Here is a 24,353-nt window from a genome sequence, read left to right as displayed (position 1 = left end):
AAATAGTGATGATAAATTCATTATTAATTTCTGTGCTATAAATAGTGATGATGAAATTCATTATTAATTTCAGTGCTATAAATAGTGATGATGAAATTCATTATTAATTTCCGTGCTATAAATAGTGATGATGAAATTCATTATTAATTTCAGTGGTCCACTTGTATATCAATGGACATTTCCATCCATTGGAAACCAGGGGTCAAGACTAAAGTTTTCGGACAGTAACCGGGTGTTGACTATTGTAGGGGTCACTCTCCAAGACTCGGGGATGTACACCTGTATTTGTAGCAGTAGACAATCGGGGACCAGAGACCAGAAACACTACCATCTCTCTGTAGAATGTGAGTATGTTGTCTGTGTGGATAGTAGTAGACAGTCATGTACAGAAACACTACCATCTCTCTGTAGAATGTGAGTATGTTGTCTGTGTGTGTAGTAGTAGACAGGTACAGAAACACTACCATCTCTCTGTAGAATGTGAGTATGTTGTCTGTGTGTGCAGCAGTAGACAGTCAGATACAGAAACACTACCATCTCTCTGTAGAACGTAAGTATGTTGTCTGTGTGTGTAGTAGTAGACAGGTACAGAAACACTACCATCTCTCTGTAGAATGTGAGTATGTTGTCTGTGTGTGTAGTAGTAGTCAGTCGGGTACAGAAACACTACCATCTCTCTGTAGAATGTGAGTATGTTGTCTGTGTGTGTAGTAGTAGACAGGTACAGAAACACTACCATCTCTCTGTAGAATGTGAGTATGTTGTCTGTGTGTGCAGCAGTAGACAGTCAGATACAGAAACACTACCATCTCTCTGTAGAACGTAAGTATGTTGTCTGTGTGTGTAGTAGTAGACAGGTACAGAAACACTACCATCTCTCTGTATAATGTGAGTATGTTGTCTGTGTGTGTAGTAGTAGTCAGTCGGGTACAGAAACATTACCATCTCTCTGTAGAATGTGAGTATGTTGTCTCTGTGTGTAGTAGTAGTCAGTCGGGTACAGAAACACGACCATCTCTCTGTAGAATGTGAGTATGTTGTCTGTGTGTGTAGTAGTAGTCAGTCGGGTACAGAAACACTACCATCTCTCTGTAGAATGTGAGTATGTTGTCTCTGTGTGTAGTAGTAGACATGTACAGAAACACTACCATCTCTCTGTAGAATGTGAGTATGTTGTCTGTGTGTGTAGTAGTAGTCAGTCGGGTACAGAAACACTACCATCTCTCTGTAGAATGTGAGTATGTTGTCTGTGTGTGTAGTAGTAGTCAGTCGGGTACAGAAACACTACCATCTCTCTGTAGAATGTGAGTATGTTGTCTGTGTGTGTAGCAGTAGACAGTCGGGTACAGAAACACTACCATCTCTCTGTAGAATGTGAGTATGTTGTCTGTGTGTATAGTAGTAGACAGTTATGTACAGAAACACTACCATCTCTCTGTAGAATGTGAGTATGTTGTCTGTGTGGATAGTAGTAGACAGTCGGGTACAGAAACACTACCATCTCTCTGTAGAATGTGAGTATGTTGTCTGTGTGTGTAGCAGTAGACAGGTACAGAAACACTACCATCTCTCTGTAGAATGTGAGTATGTTGTCTGTGTGTGTAGTAGTAGACAGGTACAGAAACACTACCATCTCTCTGTAGAATGTGAGTATGTTGTCTGTGTGTGTAGTAGTAGACAGGTACAGAAACACTACCATCTCTCTGTAGAATGTGAGTATGTTGTCTGTGTGTGTAGTAGTAGACAGGTACAGAAACACTACCATCTCTCTGTAGAATGTGAGTATGTTGTCTGTGTGTGTAGCAGTAGACAGTCAGATACAGAAACACTACCATCTCTCTGTAGAATGTGAGTATGTTGTCTGTGTGTATAGCAGTAGACAGTCAGATACAGAAACACTACCATCTCTCTGTAGAATGTGAGTATGTTGTCTGTGTGTGTAGTAGTAGACAGGTACAGAAACACTACCGTCTCTCTGTAGAATGTGAGTATGTTGTCTGTGTGTATAGTAGTAGACAGTCAGATACAGAAACACTACCATCTCTCTGTAGAATGTGAGTATGTTGTCTGTGTGTGTAGTAGTAGACAGGTACAGAAACACTACCATCTCTCTGTAGAATGTGAGTATGTTGTCTGTGTGTGTTGCAGTAGACAGGTACAGAAACACTACCGTCTCTCTGTAGAATGTGAGTATGTTGTCTGTGTGTGTAGCAGTAGACAGTCAGATACAGAAACACTACCATCTCTCTGTAGAATGTGAGTATGTTGTCTGTGTGTGTAACAGTAGACAGTCTGGTACAGAAACACTACCATCTCTCTGTAGAATGTGAGTATGTTGTCTGTGTGTATAGTAGTAGACAGTCATGTACAGAAACACTACCATCTCTCTGTAGAATGTGAGTATGTTGTCTGTGTGTGTAGTAGTAGACAGGTACAGAAACACTACCATCTCTCTGTAGAATGTGAGTATGTTGTCTGTGTGTGTAGTAGTAGACAGGTACAGAAACACTACCATCTCTCTGTAGAATGTGAGTATGTTGTCTGTGTGTGTAGTAGTAGACAGTCAGATACAGAAACACTACCATCTCTCTGTAGAATGTGAGTATGTTGTCTGTGTGTGTGCCTCATAATGATACACAAAGAATAACGAGTACAGTCAAAACTCGTTATCTCGAACTCAATGGAACCGAGAAGAAAAACAGAGATCTCTGTGGATTCAAGATTTTGAGGTTAAAGTGCAAAAAGAAAATTTATTTGGGACTTCTAAATCATTTCAACTTACCCATGTTATTCGTGATATCTGTGTTCGAGATATCAAAGTTCCACTGTATTTCTTGTGAAGGAAGGAATCAGCAGGTTCTAAATCAGTTATTTATTTTCTGTACTTTGGGAAATGTGAGTCATGTCCGTATATTTTGTAACAAAATTTGTAGAGAGAGAAAAAATTATTTACTATCAATAATCATACATGTAATTACCCGAGTCTCCATTGTTTGAAATTTAGCTGCTGAATATCATATGATGCATACATTTGATATCTTGTGGTTGAACTAATACACGTACAGAATGTAGATTTGGTGAAGGTAATTAAAAAACCATTGAAAGGTATCTTTCCTTTTGAGTCAATTTTTTTCTCCATTATAGAACACCAGGCCCCAGGGCTATGAGACTTGGACAATCTCACTTTTGATTTCAGTCTCATTTTTATAAAAGGAAAATACAGGAAGAAGTGAGACCGAGATAAAAAATGAGCTTATCTAAGTGAGTACCAACATTTTTAACCCAGTGACCTTGACCTTGGAGTTTGATCTACTTTTTTTAAATTTTAACCTTGCTTATAACTTTTGAACAGTAAATGGTAGAGCTTTGATAATTCACATGAGTATTCCTTGTGACATGACCTTTCCGTTGGTACTAAACCTTTTGACCTTAACATTTGACCTACTTTTAATATTTTTTTTTATACCCCCCCCCCCCCCCCCCCCCCCCCCCCCCCGCAACAAGTTGTGGGCGAGGGGGGGGGGGGTATACTGGAATCGGGTTGTCCGTCCGTCTGTAGACGCAATGGTTTCCGGGCTCTAAAGCATTATCCTTTCCACCTACAGTCACCATATCATATATATGGACTACCCTTGGGATGAAGATGTTCCCTATTGATTTTGGGGTCAAATGGTCAAAGGTCAAGTGCACTGGACATCGAAGTAGCAATATGGTTTCCGGGCTCTAAAGCGTTATCCTTTCCACCTACAGTCACCATATCATACATATGGACTACCCATAGGATGAAGATGTTTCCTATTGATTTTGGGGTCAAAAGGTCAAAGGTCACACACACTGGACATCAAAGTAGCAATATGGTTTCCATTTAAATTCTTTAACAGCTTTTTTCATCACATGGAGATGCTGTGTTCCTAGATATCTTTTGGATCATAATACTGAAGTTTTACCTATTACCAACACCCTTTGGGAGATTGGGGTAAGCGGGGGGTATTCTTAGTGAGCATTGCTCACAGTACCTCTTGTTTACGTTGGTCATAACTTCTAAATGGTAAATATTAGAGCTTTCATATTGTACATGAGCATTTCTTGTGACAAGATCTTTCTACTGGTACCAAGATATTTGTCCTTTTGACCTTGGCCATCTTCGGAATTGGCCATTATCGGGGGCATTTGTGTTTCACAAACACACCTTGTTATAAAAAGAAAATACAGGAAAAAAGTGAGACTGAGATCAAAAGTGATCTTATCTAAGTTTTACACTCCCGGAGCCAGGACCCTGTTGGACAAAGGTTAGTTAACTTTAACTAATATTGAACTTGTCATTAACTCTTATATTTACATGACTTTTTGTATATAGTGTTAACTTATCATGCAATCTCTGTTATACTAAGGAATTCATTACCGAAACTGTCGATGCAACTTCTTAGATAGACATAAACCTATTTGGATAAGAAAGTTGGCCCCTAAATCCCGTTTAAAAGCTATGTTTAGCATCCCCTTATCTTAGACCCTCTGTTTTAGATATGTGTTTAGCGTGAGAGGTCAATTTACCCATGTGATATAATAAACTGCTGTTTTTGTTGCAGCAAAACCAATATTTGCGGTGCCACTGAATGACCGACATGTGGACAAGGGGGGCAGACTGACCTGGAGGTGCCAGGCATACGGCATTCCACGGCCCACGTACACCTGGTATAAGAATGGTCAGCTCCTGTCCAGCTCCAGTGAACTGAGCATCACGGGGAATGTCCTTTTGATTCCCAGACTGTGGGATGCAATGGCGGGGATGTACCAGTGTATGGCCAGCAACACCCACGGAGTGACCATGAGTAGTGGTCAACTCAGAATTCTCTGTAAGTACATCTGTCTTCTTAAAGAGTGCTGAATTGATTGTACATTGTTTATATATCCCTCTCGAGAATTTTTCACTCATATGGAGACGTCACCATTGCCGGTGAAGGGCTGCAAAATTCAGGCCTATGCTTGGTACTTATGGCCTTTGAGCAGGGAGGGATCTTTACCGTGCCACACCTGCTGTGACACAGGACCTTGGTTTTTGCGGTCTGATCTGAAGGACCATGCATCCTACTTAGTCGCCTTTCATGACAAGGGGTACTGAGGATTTATTCTAACCCGAATCCCCATGGGAATAGGTATAAAAGCAGTCAGTCGTGTGTGGTATGGGAAATCAATTTTGGGAAAAAGTTTTGAAAATAGCTCATCATTACATGGTATACTTGGGGGTTAAAAGTCACATTACTTCGAGGTCAGGGGAATTTAGGGTATTGTGTAATCATCATTGTGGGGGATTATTGTTCATGGGTCTCTCTTGCCCACGAATTTACATGTCCTCGAACATTTTTTTAAACAACGTAGAGTTATCTCTCCTAGTGACATCGGATCGCTTACCCAGGAAATTACATCCCCATGAACCAGCAAAATTTTGCTTACCCACAAACATTGGCCGCCAGATGAATTAGAATGATTTCACAGTATCCTTTAACTTTTATTTTGATGAATCATGATGAAACTTGTGTCTTTCTGGTCTTTGGTTATTAAATGCAGCATCCTTATAAAGGTAAGTCTGGGGATGGGGTTACACCACTGTGAAACAAGTATTCAAAGAAGAAACAGTGGGGGCACACAAATTATTACACACTTGTTGATGCATTTTAAAAGTTTTATTGATTCATTGTTTATTGTGAATATCTTTGGAAATTACAACTTTTAGACTTTTATAGCTTTTCCACCAACTTTCAAGAAACGCCCCTTAGAATCCACCACCCTTGGATCTTTAGGAGGTTCCCTGACCATTCTGTGTCACCCTGAGGCTGCGCCCCGACCAATCATCACCTGGATGTACGGCGGACAGGCTATTCCTCCTGTGATGGACGGAGGACATGCTCGACTTCAGCCACTGACCAGTGGTCACTTACTGATTGTAAATCTGAGTTACTCGGACCAGGGGCTGTACACCTGTAAAGCTGAGAATGCGCTCGGATCTGCTCAGAGCTCAACAAAAGTGACTGTCTTAGGTAAACTGGTTAAATCCATTCACTAACTACCTGTACCTGTTAGGTGAAGAAAAATTCACAGGAAGTGCTCAGTAGTCTGGGAAATGGAATGAAATAACTTCCAGTTTCATTTCTACTTTGTGATTGCATGTTCTTATAAACGTGTTATTTTTAGAAAATTGCTGACGTCTTATATTTCTGAAGTTTTTGTGATAAAGTTTGCTTTTAATTACTATTTTTCTTTATTGTAAATATAAACAAATTCATACTTTTTCTGCATATTTCAAAGATACACATGCACATACTGTGATTGTGACTGTCTGTGTCAGACAGAATTGTGATTGTGACTGTGTTTCAGACAGAACTGTGATTGTGACTGTGTGTTTCAGATAACTGTGATTGTGACTGTGTGTTTCAGATAACTGTGATTGTGACTGTGTGTTTTAGATAACTGTGATTGTGACTGTGTGTTTCAGATAACTGTGATTGTGACTGTGTGTTTCAGAGAGAACTGTGATTGTGACTGTGTGTTTCAGACAGAACTGTGATTGTGACTGTGTTACAGACAGAACTGTGATTGTGACTGTGTGTTTCAGACAGAACTGTGATTGTGACTGTGTTACAAACAGACAGAACTGTGATTGTGACTGTGTGTTTCAGACAGAACTGTGATTGTGACTGTGTGTTTCAGACAGAATTGTGACTGTGTGTTTCAGACAGAACTGTGATTGTGACTGTGTGTTTCAGACAGAACTGTGATTGTGACTGTGTGTTTCAGATAACTGTGATTGTGACTGTCTATGTCAGACAGAACTGTGATTGTGACTGTGTGTTTCAGACAGAATTGTGATTGTGACTGTGTGTTTCAGACAGAACTGTGATTGTGACTGTGTGTTTCAGATAACTGGGATTGTGACTGTGTGTTTCAGACAGAACTGTAATTGTGACTGTGTGTTTCAGACAGAACTGTGATTGTGACTGTGTGTTTCAGACAGAACTGTGATTGTGACTGTGTGTTTCAGATAACTGTGATTGTGACTGTGTGTTTCAGACAGAACTGTGATTGCAGACCTGCCACCAGCAGTGACTGTGGTGGTTAATGGATCCACCTACTTGACATGTAAGGCATCCCACAGTGCTAGTCTGGAACTCGTCTACTTGTGGCAATTCAATGGCCAAAAAATTGACTGGTATCAGGATTCCAGTTTTAAAATGGTATTGATCAATCATGTAGCAATTTAGAAGAAAGTAAATATACTGGTATTAGGTCAGATGAATGTATATTTTTGGCTTATATATATATAAAAAAATTGTGACTAGGTTAGGAGTTGAAGCCCCAGGGCTGGGCTGTATGGGGTATAAGGTTAGGAGTTGAAGCCCCAGGGCTGGTCTCTATGGTGTATAAGGCTAGGAGTTGAGGCTGCATGGCTGGGCTTTATGGGGTATAAGGTTAAGAGTTGAGGCCCCAGGGCTGGGCTGTATGGGGTATAAGATTAGGAGTTTAGGCTGCAGGGCTGGGCTGTATGGGGTATAAGGCTAGGAGTTGAGGCTGCAGGGCTGGGTTATATGGGGTATAAGGCTAGGAGTTGAGACTGTAGGGCTGGGTATATGGGGTATAAGTATAGGAGTTGAGGCTGCAGGGCTGGCCTGTATGGGTTATAAGACTAGGAGTTGAGACTGTAGGGCTGGGTTATATGGGGTATAAGTCTAGGAATTTAGGCTGCAGGGCTGGGCTGTATAGGGTATACAGTTTGGAGTTGAGACTGTAGGGCTGGGTTATATGGGGTATAAGGCTAGGAGTTGAGGCTGCACGGCTGGGTTATATGGGGTATAAGGCTAGGAGTTGAGGCTGCAGGGCTGGGTTATATGGGGTATAAGGCTAGGAGTTGAGGCTGCAGGGATGGGTTATATGGGGTATAAGGCTAGGAATTGAGGCTGCAGGGCTGGGTTATATGGGGTATAAGGCTAGGAATTGAGACTGTAGGGATGGGGTATAAGGCTAGGAATTGAGGCTGCAGGGCTGGGTTATATAGGGTATAAGGTAAGATAATGTACATGTTTGTAACAAGCTTCATGTAATCGCATAACTTTTAGTAGTGCATATAGGTTAAAGGTCAGGGTTTAGGTATATATACACTCTGTATTTCACAGCTGTACTTTGCAGTTGGCGCGTATACTGTAAAAGTTGTTATCAAAGGATATGGGGCAGAGGTTTTGCAATCTGATCGAAACAATGAAATATACTGTCTTTTCCTACCTGTCCAAAGGAATATTTGGGAGATAAAACCTGTGTGGACTTCATAGCTTTCAAAACTCTGATGGAGTCACACAAATTTCATATATATTATGACTAATTTGTAATTCAATTCATTTGAAATGCTATTTTGAATAAAAGTATTTTTTAAAAATAATGAAAAGTCACTTGCATTTCACCAGTTATACTGAGAACTATAACCTATATAATGCATCAAAAGTTTATCAATGACAAAATAAAAGATGAATTAATACGAGTGTCTGTCTGTTACAGAGAAGCTCACACAAAGGGGATCTTTACATTGCTGGGGTACAACTAAGACATGAGGGGGTGTACAAATGTACAGTCATCACACAGCTAGACTCCGCCAGCTCATCCACTACCCTCAAGGTTCTAGGTAATTCATTTATTCTGAAGATCCAGCCTGTAGTCACCATCGGTATAGAATCAGCTTCATAAATGAAAATCTGTTTCAATGGATCTACTTGATTTTTAATAGCGCAGAACTGAATCTCTGTAGAGAAATTTTTTTTAGACATACAGTGGAACCCCGTTATTACGTTTTTCATTTTTCCACAATAAAATAACGTAATACCGGGGGCAACGTAATAAGCGTTCCAAGTGAAATCCGTTAAAAATATAATTTGGAAATTGCATATCTTCCGTTGATACTCCGTGAAGGGGTGTACATGTGTGAATATATGTTTACTGTTTCTTTGTTTAAAAGACTATGATACTTTGTTTTATTTACATCTTATCTTTAATGTCCGTAATTCTTCATGTTCTTATCCCTTTTCTTTATTTCTGGTGTAGGATACATAAGGATGTTTTGATAAACGTTGCTTTTCTGCATTTGTTTTGAACACCATTTTGTTTAACATAATGCGTTCATGTAAATTTCTCTTAATAACTCGTTTCGGTTCGTATTCAACATTCGTATTAAAAAAAACACACAACAAAACGTTGTTTTTATTAAGTTCTTTTATTACACAATACACAACACAATAAAATAATTCCACCCAAAAAACAACAAAACTATAGACACAAAATGCACATGATACCCAACACTTACACACTTTTCTCACCAACGATAAACACGGAGAATAATTTAAACGCAATCCACATAAAGAATATAATGATGCATGAAGATTTCCTTTATAGGGGTTTTAGAATGTTCATTGTGGTAATTTATGCCGTACACAAATCGGCTGATAACACTGGACAGCTTGATCGGTGTATGAATGGACGAGATTTACGAACTGTCCAAACTGCATGTCCAAACAACGGACAATTTTTTGATTGAACACCTTTAGTCACCTATGTCCAAGCAGTCACCCAAGCTGTTTCAACATTACTATGATATATTTTGTCCTTCATGTTGGATACCAAAGCTGTCTGTAAATAGAGTTTTGATAGCGAAGGTAATCACATGATGCTGAACACGCATATGGTTGAGAAATTATTATTTCTTTGATTATTTTAAAAATATGAAAAATGATGTAAATTTCATAGAGTACAATTTCTAAATAAACATTATTTAATTGTTTATCACTGGCTTCGATATGGAGTATTCATCGGTATTGATGTCAGTAGATCTATGGAAGCGTGATCAGTCAAGCGTCTCTAATCCACAAAGAGACCAGGAAATTTACGTGTTGACTGCCTGGGGCAGTCAAGGTGTGAATGGCTTATTATTTTGAGAATCACTATTGAATAATTAGGGGTTTATTACGTTTTTGTCGGAATTTTTACAACGTAATACCGAGTCCCGGCATCTTGGGACAACGTAATAACGAGGTCTATTTTATATAGGTTTGTTAAGAAATGGTTTTGTGCTTTGAAATTGCAACGTAATATGCGGACTAACGTAATAAAGGGGGAACGTAATAACAGGGTTCCACTGTACTATAGCACTACAGATCCATCAGTTATAAACATGACTTCGATTTACATTCAACTTTTCCTGCATGTGACTGCTAGAGGTCTTGTATCTCTGCATTTTTACATCAGCACCTCAAACTAATCCAAATAATCCCAACACATTTTCCCAGTGCACTTCTATGATTTTAAGTGCAAGAAGGTCATGTTTAAACGACTGTAGCTCAATAACAAGGTGAAGATAAGGAACAGTGATCAATCTCATAACTCCTATAAGCAATACAAAATAGATAGTTAGGCAAACACGGAACCCTGGGCACACCAGAGGTGGGATCAGGTGCCTAGGAGGAGTAAGCATCCCCTGTTGACTGGTCACACCCGCCGTGAGCCCTGTCAATCAGATCATCTTCAAACACATTTAAAACTTTTGAATTATTTATAGTCTTAGATAACTTGCTGAGATAAATTCTGCATTGTTATAGGGCCCCCTGGTGAGCCAGTTGGTGTTCATGTAGTAAAGGGACATAACTCTGGTGATCCGTATACTCTACAGCTGGCCTGGCATGATGGGGCCACACATGGGAAACCAATTCAAACATATTCTGTTTTTGCTAGAACCAATTATTCAAACAGTGAATGGAACATGATAAAGAGTAAGACATTCATAAAGTCAAAATTCTCTTGGGCATGAAAATTAAAACGGTATATAGCTATTGAAGATTATCTGCAATAATATTGAGTGATTTGAAATCGCTTGTAAGAAATCAAAGCTTCAAATTGAATTCTGTTTATTGATTGACTATGAATTTTGTTATTGTTAAATTATAATTTTGAGTAAAGAAAGAAAGATCTTTTTAATCCTGACAATGTTATGATTTGTAATTTCATAGATGCCGTCACTGACTACATTTTCAGATGCTCCTCTGAGTTCCGTGACCCAGAACAATGGACTGAGATCTGTTACCATTCCCCATCTGAATCCTGGATCTTCCTATCAGTTCAAAGTGTTGGCCCTCAATATGTATGGAGCAGGGCCTGCCAGCACACCCTCAGGTCAGCTGAACAATAATCAGCAAAGGACTAGTTACGATAAGGGCTGTATTGTAACTGACACCAATGCTTTTGATCAGAAATTAAGTGTATTTTGTGCAAGAATCACTATGCAACTGAGTTTTGACCTGACAATGCAACAATGATTTTGAGAATATAATTTAGAAACAATTGCATAAATCTTATCCTGGGATGTTGTAAATATACACTTCCATTTGCAGCTATAAAATCTAAACCATATAATGATCAGATCTTTATTTTCCAGATTTAATTCATCATTTAATCTGTCAAATTTTCTAAAAGTTTTATCAAGGTCCCTTTGGCCAACTAATCTTTGAGTAATTGAGAGGCACCTGTAGTTCTTATAACCATGTCATTATAATGATTTACACAACTGTGAGATGAAATTTCTGAAATATTATACTGTCTTATATGTACTGCTGTTAAGGAGGTGGTGCTCGTTTTGATTTATTTGTCTGATAGCAGGATAATGCATAGAGAACAATGCAAATTTGTACGTCTTTCATTAAAGGAGAAGCATATTGCTTGGTTAGGTCCGTAAATTATTGGTATTAAAATCATTTGCGTCGAAATGCGTGCAACCTAACCTTAACCTACAGGTGAGATGAAATGTACATGTTCAAGTGCTGGATACAAATTATGATACGGTATTTAAGGTATTCCATGTATAATGAAAGGATAATGAACAATTTTGATTGATTTAGATCAACATGAAACTCTATTGTTAAATAATGATGAAAGTGAAGCAGATTAAATTCACATGACTGGTAAATAATTAGAAGCTGACCTTTTTGCACTTAAGAATTTTTGGAAGAGTTGTCTTCCCTTTGTAAAAATAAGAAAAATCTAATTTTCTAAAAATGTGTGCGATCAATGATTAATTTTATTTCATATTTTCATAAAAAGAAAATGTATGTAACTTTCTACCAAGAGATTAGTATGAATATATAATTTGTTTTGAAAATATTGTAATAAAAGATGCTTTTCCCATATAATTCAATGTTAAATTCTAGGTGAAATACAGTGGAACCCCGTTATTACGTTCCCCCTTTAATACGTTAGTCCGCATATTACGTTGGAATTTCAAAACACAAAACCATTTCTTAACAAACCTATATAAAATAGACCTCGTTATTACGTTGTCCTAAGATGCCGGGACTCGGTATTACGTTGTAAAAATTCCGACGAAAACGTAATAAACCCCTAATTATTCAATAGTGATTCTCAAAATAATAAGCCATTCACACCTTGACTGCCTGAGGCAGTCACCACGTAAATTTCCTGGTCTGTTTGGGGATTAGAGACGCTTGACTGATCACGCTTCGATAGATCTAGCGACATCAATACAGGTGAATACCCCGTATCGAAGCCAGTGATAAACAATTAAATAATGTTTATTTAGAAATTGTACTCTATGAAATTTACTTCATTTTTCATATTTTGATAATCAAAGAAATAATTTCTCAACTACCTGCTTGTACAGCATAGTGTGATTACCTTCGCTATTAAAACTCTATTTACGGACAGCTTTGGAACCAAACATGAAAGACAAGATTTATCGTAGCAATGTTAAAACCGCTTGGGTAACTTCTTGGACATAGGTGACTAAAGGTGTTGAATTAAAAAATTGTCCGTTGTTTGGACATGAAGCTTGGGTGTTCGTAAATCTCGTCCATACATACACAAATCAAACTGTCCTGTGTCATCGGCCGATTCGTGCATGGCATTTACCTCTGTGAATATTCTAAAATCCCCTGATGCGCACGTGATTTTAGTGCCATCATTTAGCGTTGTAAATGAAATCTCCGTGCATCATTATATTTTTTATGTGGATTGCGCTTAAATTGTTCTCCATGTTTATCGTTGGTGAGAAAAGTGTGTAAGTGTTGGGTATCGTGTACGTTTTGTGTCTATAGTTTTGTTGTTTTTTGGATGGTATTTTTTTTTTATTGCGTTGTGTATTGTGTAATTAGCGAACTTAATAAAAACGATGTTTTGTTATTTTTTTAATACGAATGTTGAATACGAACCGGAACGAGTTATTGAGAGAAATTTACATGAACGCATTGTTTTAAAGTTGAACAAAATGGCGGTCCAAACAAATGCAGAAAAGCAACGTTTATCAAAACATCCTTATGAATCCTACACCAGAAATAAAGAAAAGGGATAAGAACATGAAGAATTACGGACATTAAAGATAAGATGTAAATAAAACAAAGTATCATAGTCTTTTAAACAAAGAAACAGTAAACATATATTCACACACCCCTTCACGGAGTACCAACGGACGATATACAATTTCCAAACGATAATTTTAACGGATTTCACTGGGAACGTTTATTACGTTGCCCCCGGTATTACGTTATTTTATCTTGACAAAATGGAAAACGTAATAACGGGGTTCCACTGTATATCAAGCAGTAAACAAAATTTGAAAATTCCTACCATGGATTATTTTTATTTGATGAACCCTTGAAAATTATGCCATGATTGCAAATATTCCACCATCCAATTATTAGATACATTGAATACCTTAAGTGGTATTTTTAGCAAGACACAAATTTTGATAGCGATTTTTCCATAAATTATTGGTATACATTTCTAGCGAGAACTAGTTTTAGCTATAGATACTTTATAATAGCAAGAAAGATAGCTACTACTTTCGATATTGAATAAATCGTTCGCGATATTCAATTTTAGCGATCTGAAGACTTGCTGCTAATAATGCCTAAATTAAATCCTCGCTAAAATTCTGCTTATACGGTATTCAAGTATGCACTGTGAATTTCAGATGAACATCCTATTCCTGGTGCAGCACCATTTGTGGCTCCGAAAAATATACGTCGCGGGAAAGGGAAAGTTGGCACTCTTCATATTGTTTGGGAGGTCAGTTTTACAACACAGCTTATCTGAATCTGTGAGTGGTTCTGATGTCCCTGCAAGTAAACAACACTACTGAATCAATGGCCTGGAATATGATATTTGTTCACTCAATAAAGGTTGAGAAAAAAATGATTTAATGGATACTGTATTTCATGATTGCACATTTAATTTACTGTGAAATTAATAATTTCAGTGGGAGGAATTGACTTTCAATGTTTTTGTACTATCAAATCTATACCCCTCACCAACAAGTAGATTCTAAATGACTTTAACCTTAAACTACAAAATCAGATCCCTATGGGCATGCTTATTTTCAATAAACTACAAAAACCCATTTTCTATTTTGAATTGTTCATGCATTCTTCGATATAGATGTATATTAAGAGAGATGAATGATGTAGATTTTTATGTTTCGTTACAGCCCCTTCCCCCCGAGGATCAGAACGGCTGGGGGATTGGATACATTGTAGAGTGGAGACTACCCAGACGAAACGATCACTCAGAAAATGCCTGGGCAAAAGTATAAACCAGTCTGTCACATATTTATGTAATCATGTTAATTATCAAAATACCCATGAATCCCATGGGGATCTGGATTAAAATAGGTCCTTAGTGCCCCTTGCTTGTCGTAAGAGGCGACAAAATGGGGGCGATCCTTCGGATGAGACCGCACAAACCGAGGTCCCGTGTCGCAGCAGGTGTGGCACGATAAAGATCCCTCCCTGCTCAAAGGCCCTAAGTGCCGAGCATAGGCCTACTTAATTTTGCAGCCCTTCATCGGCAATGGTGACGTCTCCATATGAGTGAAAGATTCCCGAGAGGGACATTAAACAATATCAATTAATCAATCAATCACATAAAAGTTGTATCTCTTGGCTAAGAGAGTCCAGACTTTAGTGTGCGTATTTCAGATTTATCAATCAGGACAAGTAAGGCATAAAGTACAAAATCTAAATACAGAAGAACATACCGATAACAAAGGACTGAATAAAAATGGCTAGTACCCTAGATTTGCCAAATTTGTAGATTCTAAGGTTCCTTCAAATTCAGTGACTGCACTTACAATATGATAAATTATTACGTTTTTTACCTGTTTTATTTACCAGTTTTACCTCTTTTATTTACCTGTTTTACCACAGAGAGAGCTGCCAGGTAACCAGAGTGAGTTTGTGACCGTTTTCCCAGGCGTCGACCAGTACTACATCCAGTATGAGGTGAAGGTCACAGCGTACAACATGTTCGGTAAGGGGAGACCCTCCCCAGTGCGATACATCCACACTGCTGATGACAGTAAGTCTGAATCACTGCCACAATGGGTAAAAAATCCAGAGTAAAACTCGGTACAGTACAATATCTAGAGCAACTTTCAGTACAAAACAGTATCCAGAGTAATTCTTATTACAATACGATATCCAGAGTAAAACTCAATAAAAAACAATATCCAGAGTAATTCTCAGTACAATATCCAGAGTAATTCTCAGTACAAAACAATATCCAGAGTAATTCCCAGTACAAAACAATATCCAGAGTAATTCTCAGTACAATACGATATCCAGAGTAATTCTCAGTACAATATCCAGAGTAATTCTCAGTACAGTACAATATCCAGAGTAATTCTCAGTACAATATCCAGAGTAATTCTCAGTACAGTACAATATCCAGAGTAATTCTCAGTACAAAACAATATCCAGAGTAATTCTCAGTACAAAACAATATCCAGAGTAATTCTCAGTACAATATTCAGAGTAATTCTCAGTACAATACAATATCCAGAATTATTCTCAGTACAATACGATATCCAGAGTAATTCTTAATACAATACAATACCCATTATTCTATGCAACGCGTAATCTGATTGGTCTAAACGGTCACATGCCAGGGATGACAAAACTTCATATCTCCCTCTCAAACATCATATTTCCCTTGCTATCATATTTCCCCCTTGGGCAGCCTCATGCATTTTCCATAAATTTAACGTCAAGGTAGACGAAGTGTATTGTGACGTCGCATAATAATAGATCATAAGGCGCAAAATATTCAGGTCTCTGATACACAGTTGAATCGCATGATTTTGGTTGATACAAAAACAAGCAAGTCAATCAGCATTCAAGGAGAATGGAAATACAAAAACTGGTTATCATATCACTGTATTTCGTTGTTTGTACCTTTTACCGTAATACGTTGACGGCACGGTGTTACCGTTAGGACGATCTGAGCAGCTACATACAATGTATAGATGAGCGGACTCCAATTTCAAATGCACTTTTGTAGTCTTGCTTTGTTTCGGTATAATAAACAATTTATTGCATGATAGTGAGGGAGATATGAAGATTTATTCACCCAAGAAAAATCATATTCCCCTTGGGAGTTGCCCTCGGGGAATATGATTTTTCTTGGGTTAATAAATCTTCATATCTCCCTCACTATCATGCAATAAATGTATAAAGTAATACTCGGTACAATACAATATCCAGAGTAAGTCTCAGTACAATACAATATCCAGAGTAAGTCTCAGTACAATACAATATCCAGAGTAAGTCTCAGTACAATACGATATCCAGAGTAAGTCTCAGTACAATACAATATCCAGAGTACTTCTCAGTACAATATGATATCCAGAGTAAGTCTCAGTACAATACGATATCCAGAGTAATTCTCAGTACAATACAATATCCAGAGTAATTCTCAGTATAATACAATATCCAGAGTAAGTCTCAGTACAATACGATATCCAAAGTAATTCTCAGTACAATGCGATATCCAGAGTAATTCTTGGTATATAACGATATTCGGAGTAAAATTCAGTATCTTAATATGGCTCATAACAGACATGTAAGCTGAAGATACAAGTATACTTTTCTGGTCAACTTTTGTGACGAAGACATGACTTTATCGTCAGTATTTGAATACACTTAGTAAACATAAAAGGAGCATATTACACCCTTTAAGATTAAAAAAAAAAATTGTGAAAAGTATGAATTTCTTTCTCTAGGTCAGAAGGGCCTCCGTGGCCGAGTGGTTAGAGCATCGCGCTCAAAATCACACGGCCTCTCACATCTGTCGGTGCAAGTTAGAATCCCGCTCGCGCCGGTAAGTGAGAAAGTTTCCCAGTTTACTTTCGGAAGGTAGGTGGTCTCTTCCCTGTTACATTGTATCTAGGTGCTCTCTTCCACCAATAAAAACTGGGCGCCACCAGATAACTGAAAAATTGTTGAGTGTGGCGGAAAACAGCAAAACAATCGAAACAATCTAGGCCAGATATGGTGTTTATGTTACATCCTTCTTCATGTAGTGTAGATCCAAAAAGATTTTAACAATAATTCTCAAAAATTAGGTTGGTGCTGCAAAAGGAGGGGGGGGATGTCTAAATTTTACATCAAAATATTGACTAGAAAAAAAAATCCTTTCAAGAAAGTAATGTCAATTAACTGTGATGCTTCCCTTCATGGGGTATCTGGGGGAGGTCTGCAACATTTAAGTTTCAGTATCTTTGTGTTATTTCAGTTCCTGTGGTGGTACCTACTGAAGTATGTGTGGATGTCTACAACAGTACAGCCATGGTGGTACACTGGAAACCTATCCCTGACACGAGAGACAATATGAAAGGCCACCTGCTGGGGTACCAGGCAAGCAAGCATTAAAACGCAATTTCCCTGATAATAAGCTCTTTTGTAATGGAGGGACAGTTTAGTATTGTATTGAATGCTTGGGTGCGTTCAGAATGTAACAAAAAATGGTTACCAGTTTAATTTACATAATGTTCTATTTAGCTCACCTGAGCTGAAAGCTCAAAGGAGCTTTTCTGATCACCCTTTGTCCATCGTCTGTTTGGCCGTCTGTCTATCCGCCTGTAAACTTTTCATACTTTCAACTTCTTCTCCAGAACCACTGGGCCAATTTCAACCAAACTTGATACACATTTTGCTTAGGTGAAGGGGATTCAGTTTGATCATACGAAGAACTGTGCCCCTTTCAAAGGGGAGATAATCACAAAAATAGTGGGGTCATTTAAAAAATCTCCATCTCAAAAACCACTGGGCCAGAAAAGCTGAAATTTACCTGAAAGCTTCTTGACATAGTGGAGATTCAAGTCTTTTAAAAATCATGACCCCCGGGGTAGGATGGGTCCACAATAGGGGATCAAATTTTTTATATGCGAATATATAGAGAAAATCTTTAAAAGTCTTCCTCTCGAGAACCACTAGGTCGTAAGAGTGGAGATTTACATTGTACCTAAAAGCTTCCTGGGATAAAGTAGATTCACGTTTGTTCAGATCATGGCCCTTGGGGGTAGGATGGGGCCACAATAGGGGATCAAAGTTTTACATACAAATACATAGGGAAAATCTTTTAAAATCTTCTCAGGAACCACTGGGCCAGACAAGTTTACATTTACATGAAAATTCCTGGCATAGTGCAGATTGAAATTTGTAAAAATCATGGCACCTGGGGGTAAGGTGGGGCCACAATAGTGATCAAAGTTTTATATTCAAATATGTAGGAAAAATCTTTAAATATAGGCCAAGGTGATCTATGTGGCCCATGGGCCTCTTGTTGTGTTCCTGGTTATTTTCACGATTTCCTGTGCAAGTCCATTTTCACACAGTTTAATGTGTATATCTGCATCAGCTAGAATACTTTCATTGATTTCAATTCCACAGGTTCGACCTATAGTGAAAGTAGAAAATATTGTACTACCGTGAAAACAAAGGTTTCTTATTATGTGACTGTGTGTTTTACACATGAACAGGTAAATTACTGGCAACGCTACGGGGAGGAAGAGAGCCAGGCAATCGGGGCCAGTTTCAGTGGTCAAACTGACCAGGCACTTATCATTGGTCTGCTACCAAACACCTGGTATTATTTCAAGGTTCAGGTCTACAATGATGCAGGCAGTGGACAGAAGAGTGAGAAATATCTGCAGAAGACGTATAAAGAAGGTCAAAAGATTAATGTTTTTCTAACTCCTCAGATATACCCCACAGAAATTAATGTTTTTTCTAACTCCTCAGATCTACCCCACAGATATTAATGTTTTTCTAACTCCTCAGGTATATCCCACAGATATTAATGTTTTTCTAACTCCTTAGATATTCCCTACAGAAATTAATGTTTTTCGAACTCCTCAGATATATCCCACAGAAAGTAATGTTTTTCTAACTCTTCAGATATACCCCACAGAAAGTAATGTTTTTCTAACTCCTCAGATCTACCCCACGGAAATTAATGTTTTCCACCCTCTGCAGCTCCACAGATGTATTCCATGGAAGTTAATGCTTTTTAGCTCACCTGAGCTAAAAGCTCAAGTGAGCTTTTCTGATCACCTGTATCCCGGCGTCCGTCTGTCCGTCTGTAAACTTTTAACATTTTTAACTTCTTAAAAACCATTGGGCCAATTTCAACCAAAGTTGGCACAAAGCATCCTTAGGTAAAGGGAATTCTAAATTGTTAAAATAAAGGGCCAGGCCACCTTCCAAGGGGAGATAATCAAGAAAAGGTAAAAATAGGGTAGGGTCATTAAAAATTCTTCTTCTCAAGAACCACTGGGCTAGAAAAGCTGAGATTTATAGATAAGCTTTATTAGGTAGTGCAGATTCTAAATTGTTAAAATCCTGGCCCCCGGGGGTCCGATGGGGCCACAATAGGGGATCAAAGTTTTACATACAAATATATAGGAAACATCTTTAAAAATCTTCTTCTCAAGAACCACTGTGCCAGAAAAGCTGAGATTTATATGAAAGCTTCCTGATATAGTGCAGATTCAAAATTGTTAAAATCCTGGCCCCTGGGGGTCGGATGGGTCCACAATAGGGGATCAAAGTTTTACATGCAAATATATAGGAAAAATCTTTAAAAATCTTCTTCTCAAGAACCACTAAGCCAGAAAAGCTGATATTTACATGAAAGCTTTCTGACATAGTGCAGATTTGAGTTTGTTCAAATCATGGCCCCTGGGGGTTGGATGGGGCCACAAGGGGGGATCAAAGTTTTACATACAAATATATAGGGACATTCTTTAAGAATCTTCTTCTCAAGAACCACTGAGCCAGAAAAGCAGATATTCACATGAACAGCTTCCTAACATAGAGCAGAGTTAAGTTTGTTCAAATCATGGCCCCCTGTTGTAGGATGGGGCCACAATAGGGGATCAAAGTTTTACATACAAATATATAGGAATTTTTTAAAAAAAAATCTTCTCAAGAACGACTGAGCCAGAAAAGCTGATATTTACATGAAAGCTTTCTGATATAGTGCAGATTCAAGTTTGTTCAAATCATGGCCCCTGGGGGTAGGATGGGGCCACAAGGGGGGGATCAAAGTTTTACATACAAATATATAGGAAAAATCTTCAAATATCTTCTCAAGAACCATTGGGCCAAAGAAGTTCACATTTACATGAAAGCTTTCTGACATAGTGTAGATTCAAGTTTGCAAAAACTATGGCCTCCAGGGGTAGGTTGGGGCCATAATAAGGACTACGGTTTTACATGCAAATATATATAGAAAGTCTTCTAATATGGACCAAGGTGACTCAGGTGAGCGATGTGGCCCATGGGCCTCTTGTTTGATTTTCGCAACCTTCCAGATGCATACCACGGAACTTATGCAGTACAGTTGAAGTGGTCAATGGAAATTTTACCGAAAATATGCAATTGAAAAACATCGTTTATTAGGACTAATGGAACATTTTGGAACTTTACTAATATTGGAGCAAAATGTGATGGACTAAAAATGCATATTCAGGACGATTATTATTATTTTATATTTAGACTGATCACATGATTTGGTGTCGCATGTTTTCAGCAAATATATGTGCGTTATTGAGGTCATCAATGAATTTCGATATTGCAAGGGCATAATGAGGTTGAAATTCAAACTTTAATTCACGAATGTATTAAACAGCCTCTGAAGTGTATGACGCTGGCGAGTTCTACAGATTTTGATTTATTATTGTTAAAATGTTGCATTGCATGTTGAAATTCTTACCGATCAACTGCATTTCGATTTTAGATAAATCATTTATTTCTAAGATTTCATCAGGTCCACAGCACTTTTTAATTAGCTTAATATTTCTTTTCTTCATGTTAAAAGACCCATTGATGCATTTAAGGTATACCCTTGCAATAAATCGATTTGTAAGACCCACCCATCTGCCCCTATATCTATAGATGAAGCATTAATGCTTTCCTATGGGATGAATAGAAAATATTTCAGTGAATTTATAAGGTAGGCACTGCTCTCATATTAATACCGTATATACTTGCCTATAAGTCGGTTGTATTTTTTAAGATTATTTTGTAGGAATTTGCCATGACCCGGTTGTAAGTCGGTACAAATTTTTGTCAGAATCGGTTGACAATTTCAAGTCTATGCTCTAGTGTTTTTACCTATGTTTCAAAAAAATATTTTGAGAAATTAATAATTATGAGGTACTCAATATCCAAGCCATACATGTATCTGTTTGGGGTTTAAATGCAACCCTTGATCTAGTATGGGCAATGATCACTTGTTTACTTAGGCAGTTATGGTCTCCTAATTACCAGGACCTGACACCGTGTTTACTTAGTGGCACGCGCCTCGCTGAAACTGTTATTGTGGATCCTGGTAAAATTCCTTGTATCAACAATCGAGTTTTTAAGAGTCAAGAATGATGATCTACATTATCTGTTAATAATATTCAATCTTTTATGAAATATATATTTCAGCCAGTATACATTTACATAATGAATATTTTAATATTAAATCGGGTTCGCAATTCAATTTAACCAATAAATGATAGATTAGTTAAATTGAATAAAAGAATTAGTTACCGGTATGTAAATAATTTTTTAAATAAATAATATACACTTAACTAGATAAGATTATGAAAATATGTAAATACTTGTACCTTATACATTATTTTAAAATACATAAACAATACTATGTGTCTAGGTATTTGTGAACAATAATCATTTCTGTGGTAGTCCATGATAATCATCGAAGTTGTTTAAAAACTCTACATTACGCTGCCCAGAAAAATACCAATCTTCTTGGGACATGCCTTTAAGTCGGACATAGAGTTTTGGACCAAAAATTGACTCCCAAAAATCCGATTTACAGGCGAGTATATACGGTAATAGTCTTTTAAATAAATTGCAAACATTTTTCCATTTAATTGTAAAACATATTTTTCATTAAGAAAAAACAATTGATCCGCCACTTGCTGTAAATGAAATGCATCAGACTATCATGATGTCGTTTAAGTTTTTGTGTAGTGCTATACTTCCATGCATGTTAGAAACACTAATTATTTTATTAGCCGAGTTGCGTAGCAAATCTTGGCTTTTAAATTGGCGAAGGATGGGTGTCCAGTTTAGGCGGGCGAGCGAGCGGCATCCACAATTAGATTGTCCGGTCTCTAACTTTCATACTTTTTGGTGCGTCTTTGTCAGACTTGCATATTTTGATCACATCCAAAATAGGAAGGTTCCTATTCATTTTGAGGTCCAAAGGTCAAGGTCTCTTTTTCACTCTATACTGTAGATTTGAGCTTGCCTCTAACTTTTATACATGTACTTGCTGGTGTATGTTTTTCAAATCCTGATGACATTCAAGATTCATGTTGCTTTTGAAATCCAAAGGACAAGGTGATTATCACACTAAATACCTGTTTCAGCCATTCAAAACTTCATACTTATAAACTATATTAAATATGTGCATATTTTTACTTCGTGAATGCAAGCGTGCATAATTTTATCGGAAATATTTGCTTCAACAAACATATATATTGTCCACAGAGGTTTGTTATAACTCATTATTTTACTTCAAAGTAAGTATTTTCCCTTCTCTTAAATGTTCTGCGTAACTTACTAATTTTTACTATAAAAACAGAGTTCACCTTCACAAATTAGGGTCATTCCAATGAACACATTCCAAACTGCAATTTGGCCATACACATCTTTGATGCATTTTAGCGATTTTTTCATGGTATTTTGAAGGGTTGCAATTTTTTTTAAATTTTTTTTTTTGGTGTGATGTTATAATACACGTTCCTGTTTAGATTAGGCCTTGCCTCCTTACTAGAACCTTAACTGTACTGCATATTGATTTTAGCTCACCGGGACGATTGTCTGAAACACTATTGTCATGACCTTGGTTTAGTGTCACTCTTAAAGCCAAACATTTGAACATGGGTTATATATTTTGAACATGGGTTATATATTTTGAACATGGGTTATATATTCTGAACATGGGTTATATATTTTGAACATGGGTTATATATTCTGAACATGGGTTATATATTTTGAACAAATTGAACATGGGTTATATATTTTGAACATGGGTTATATATTCTGAACATTTGAAAATGGGTTATATATTTTGAACATGGGTTATATATTTTGAACCAAGGAGGATAGAGCTATATTGATATCTCACATATTGATTCCTCATGACCTGACCTTTCATTTGATACCAACCTTGTGACCTTGAACATCGACCTTCTTTTTAAAAACTTTAACCTTGGCTGTATCTTTTGAATCATATTAACTAAAGGTGAATATGGTAAGTAGAGTCATGCTTCCTGGCAAGCTCTTGTGCTAATTTTTGCAGCTAGTCATATGCACACCACAGAAGTTATTGTTTCTACAATTTCTGCAGCTCCTGAAATGTACCCCAACAGAAGGGAATTTTTATGGCCCCTTAATCAAGAATTTGGGAGCATATAGTTTTTGGCCTGTCAGTGATAAAAAACTTTAACCTTGGTCATATCTTTAACACCATAAGAAGTAAATCTTTTATATTTGGTATGTGCATTTCTTGTGGCAAGACCTTTCCATTGACAACAAAATCTTTGACCTTGGGACCTTAACACTGACCTTTGACCTGGTTCCACTCTGTTGTAATCAGGAGACATCAGTGTTTCAAAACACATCTTGTTTCAAATATTTTTGAGCTCGCCAGATGTGCCCCATCATCGGAAACCCACGGTCGGTCGCTCTATTCGTTTACCTACCATGGATCACAAGGCCAGTGTTTTCGCTGGAAGGTATGTCTCGGCTTCTATATGCGATTGGTTACTTTACCATTCCTTATTGCGATATTCAACCAATGAAAAAGCCCCATATTTCCAGTCCTCGGTAACATAGAAAAACATGATTTTGACTATACGTTTAAGTTGAACAATTACGTTACAAAACTTTCAGCGAGATGCTTTATCTGCATTATTGAAGCGGAGGGTGTATTTGTGTCTATAAAGACAGGGGGAGGAAAAA

At 37.6% G+C, this 24,353-nt stretch overlaps 1 protein-coding gene across 1 annotated transcript in view; it reads left to right on the top strand.

Moving 5' to 3' along the window:
* LOC125656284 (contactin-2-like) overlaps positions 1-24,353 on the top strand; it is a 58,225-nt gene that overhangs the window by 28,178 nt on the left and 5,694 nt on the right. Inside the window, exons 11-22 of the mRNA XM_056145841.1 lie at positions 154-344; positions 4,587-4,853; positions 5,742-6,035; positions 7,066-7,229; positions 8,542-8,665; positions 10,629-10,799; positions 11,062-11,199; positions 14,009-14,103; positions 14,522-14,620; positions 15,240-15,390; positions 17,605-17,726; positions 18,851-19,040. Of these exons, the coding sequence (XP_056001816.1) occupies positions 154-344; positions 4,587-4,853; positions 5,742-6,035; positions 7,066-7,229; positions 8,542-8,665; positions 10,629-10,799; positions 11,062-11,199; positions 14,009-14,103; positions 14,522-14,620; positions 15,240-15,390; positions 17,605-17,726; positions 18,851-19,040 (2,006 nt within the window). The remainder of the gene's footprint in view (positions 1-153; positions 345-4,586; positions 4,854-5,741; positions 6,036-7,065; positions 7,230-8,541; positions 8,666-10,628; positions 10,800-11,061; positions 11,200-14,008; positions 14,104-14,521; positions 14,621-15,239; positions 15,391-17,604; positions 17,727-18,850; positions 19,041-24,353) is intronic.

Source organism: Ostrea edulis, chromosome 7 (genome assembly GCF_947568905.1).
Source record: "Ostrea edulis chromosome 7, xbOstEdul1.1, whole genome shotgun sequence".
NCBI lineage: Eukaryota > Metazoa > Mollusca > Bivalvia > Ostreida > Ostreidae > Ostrea > Ostrea edulis.
The sequence above is the reverse complement of the archived record's forward strand: the minus strand, read 5'-3'. Positions and strand labels throughout refer to the sequence as shown.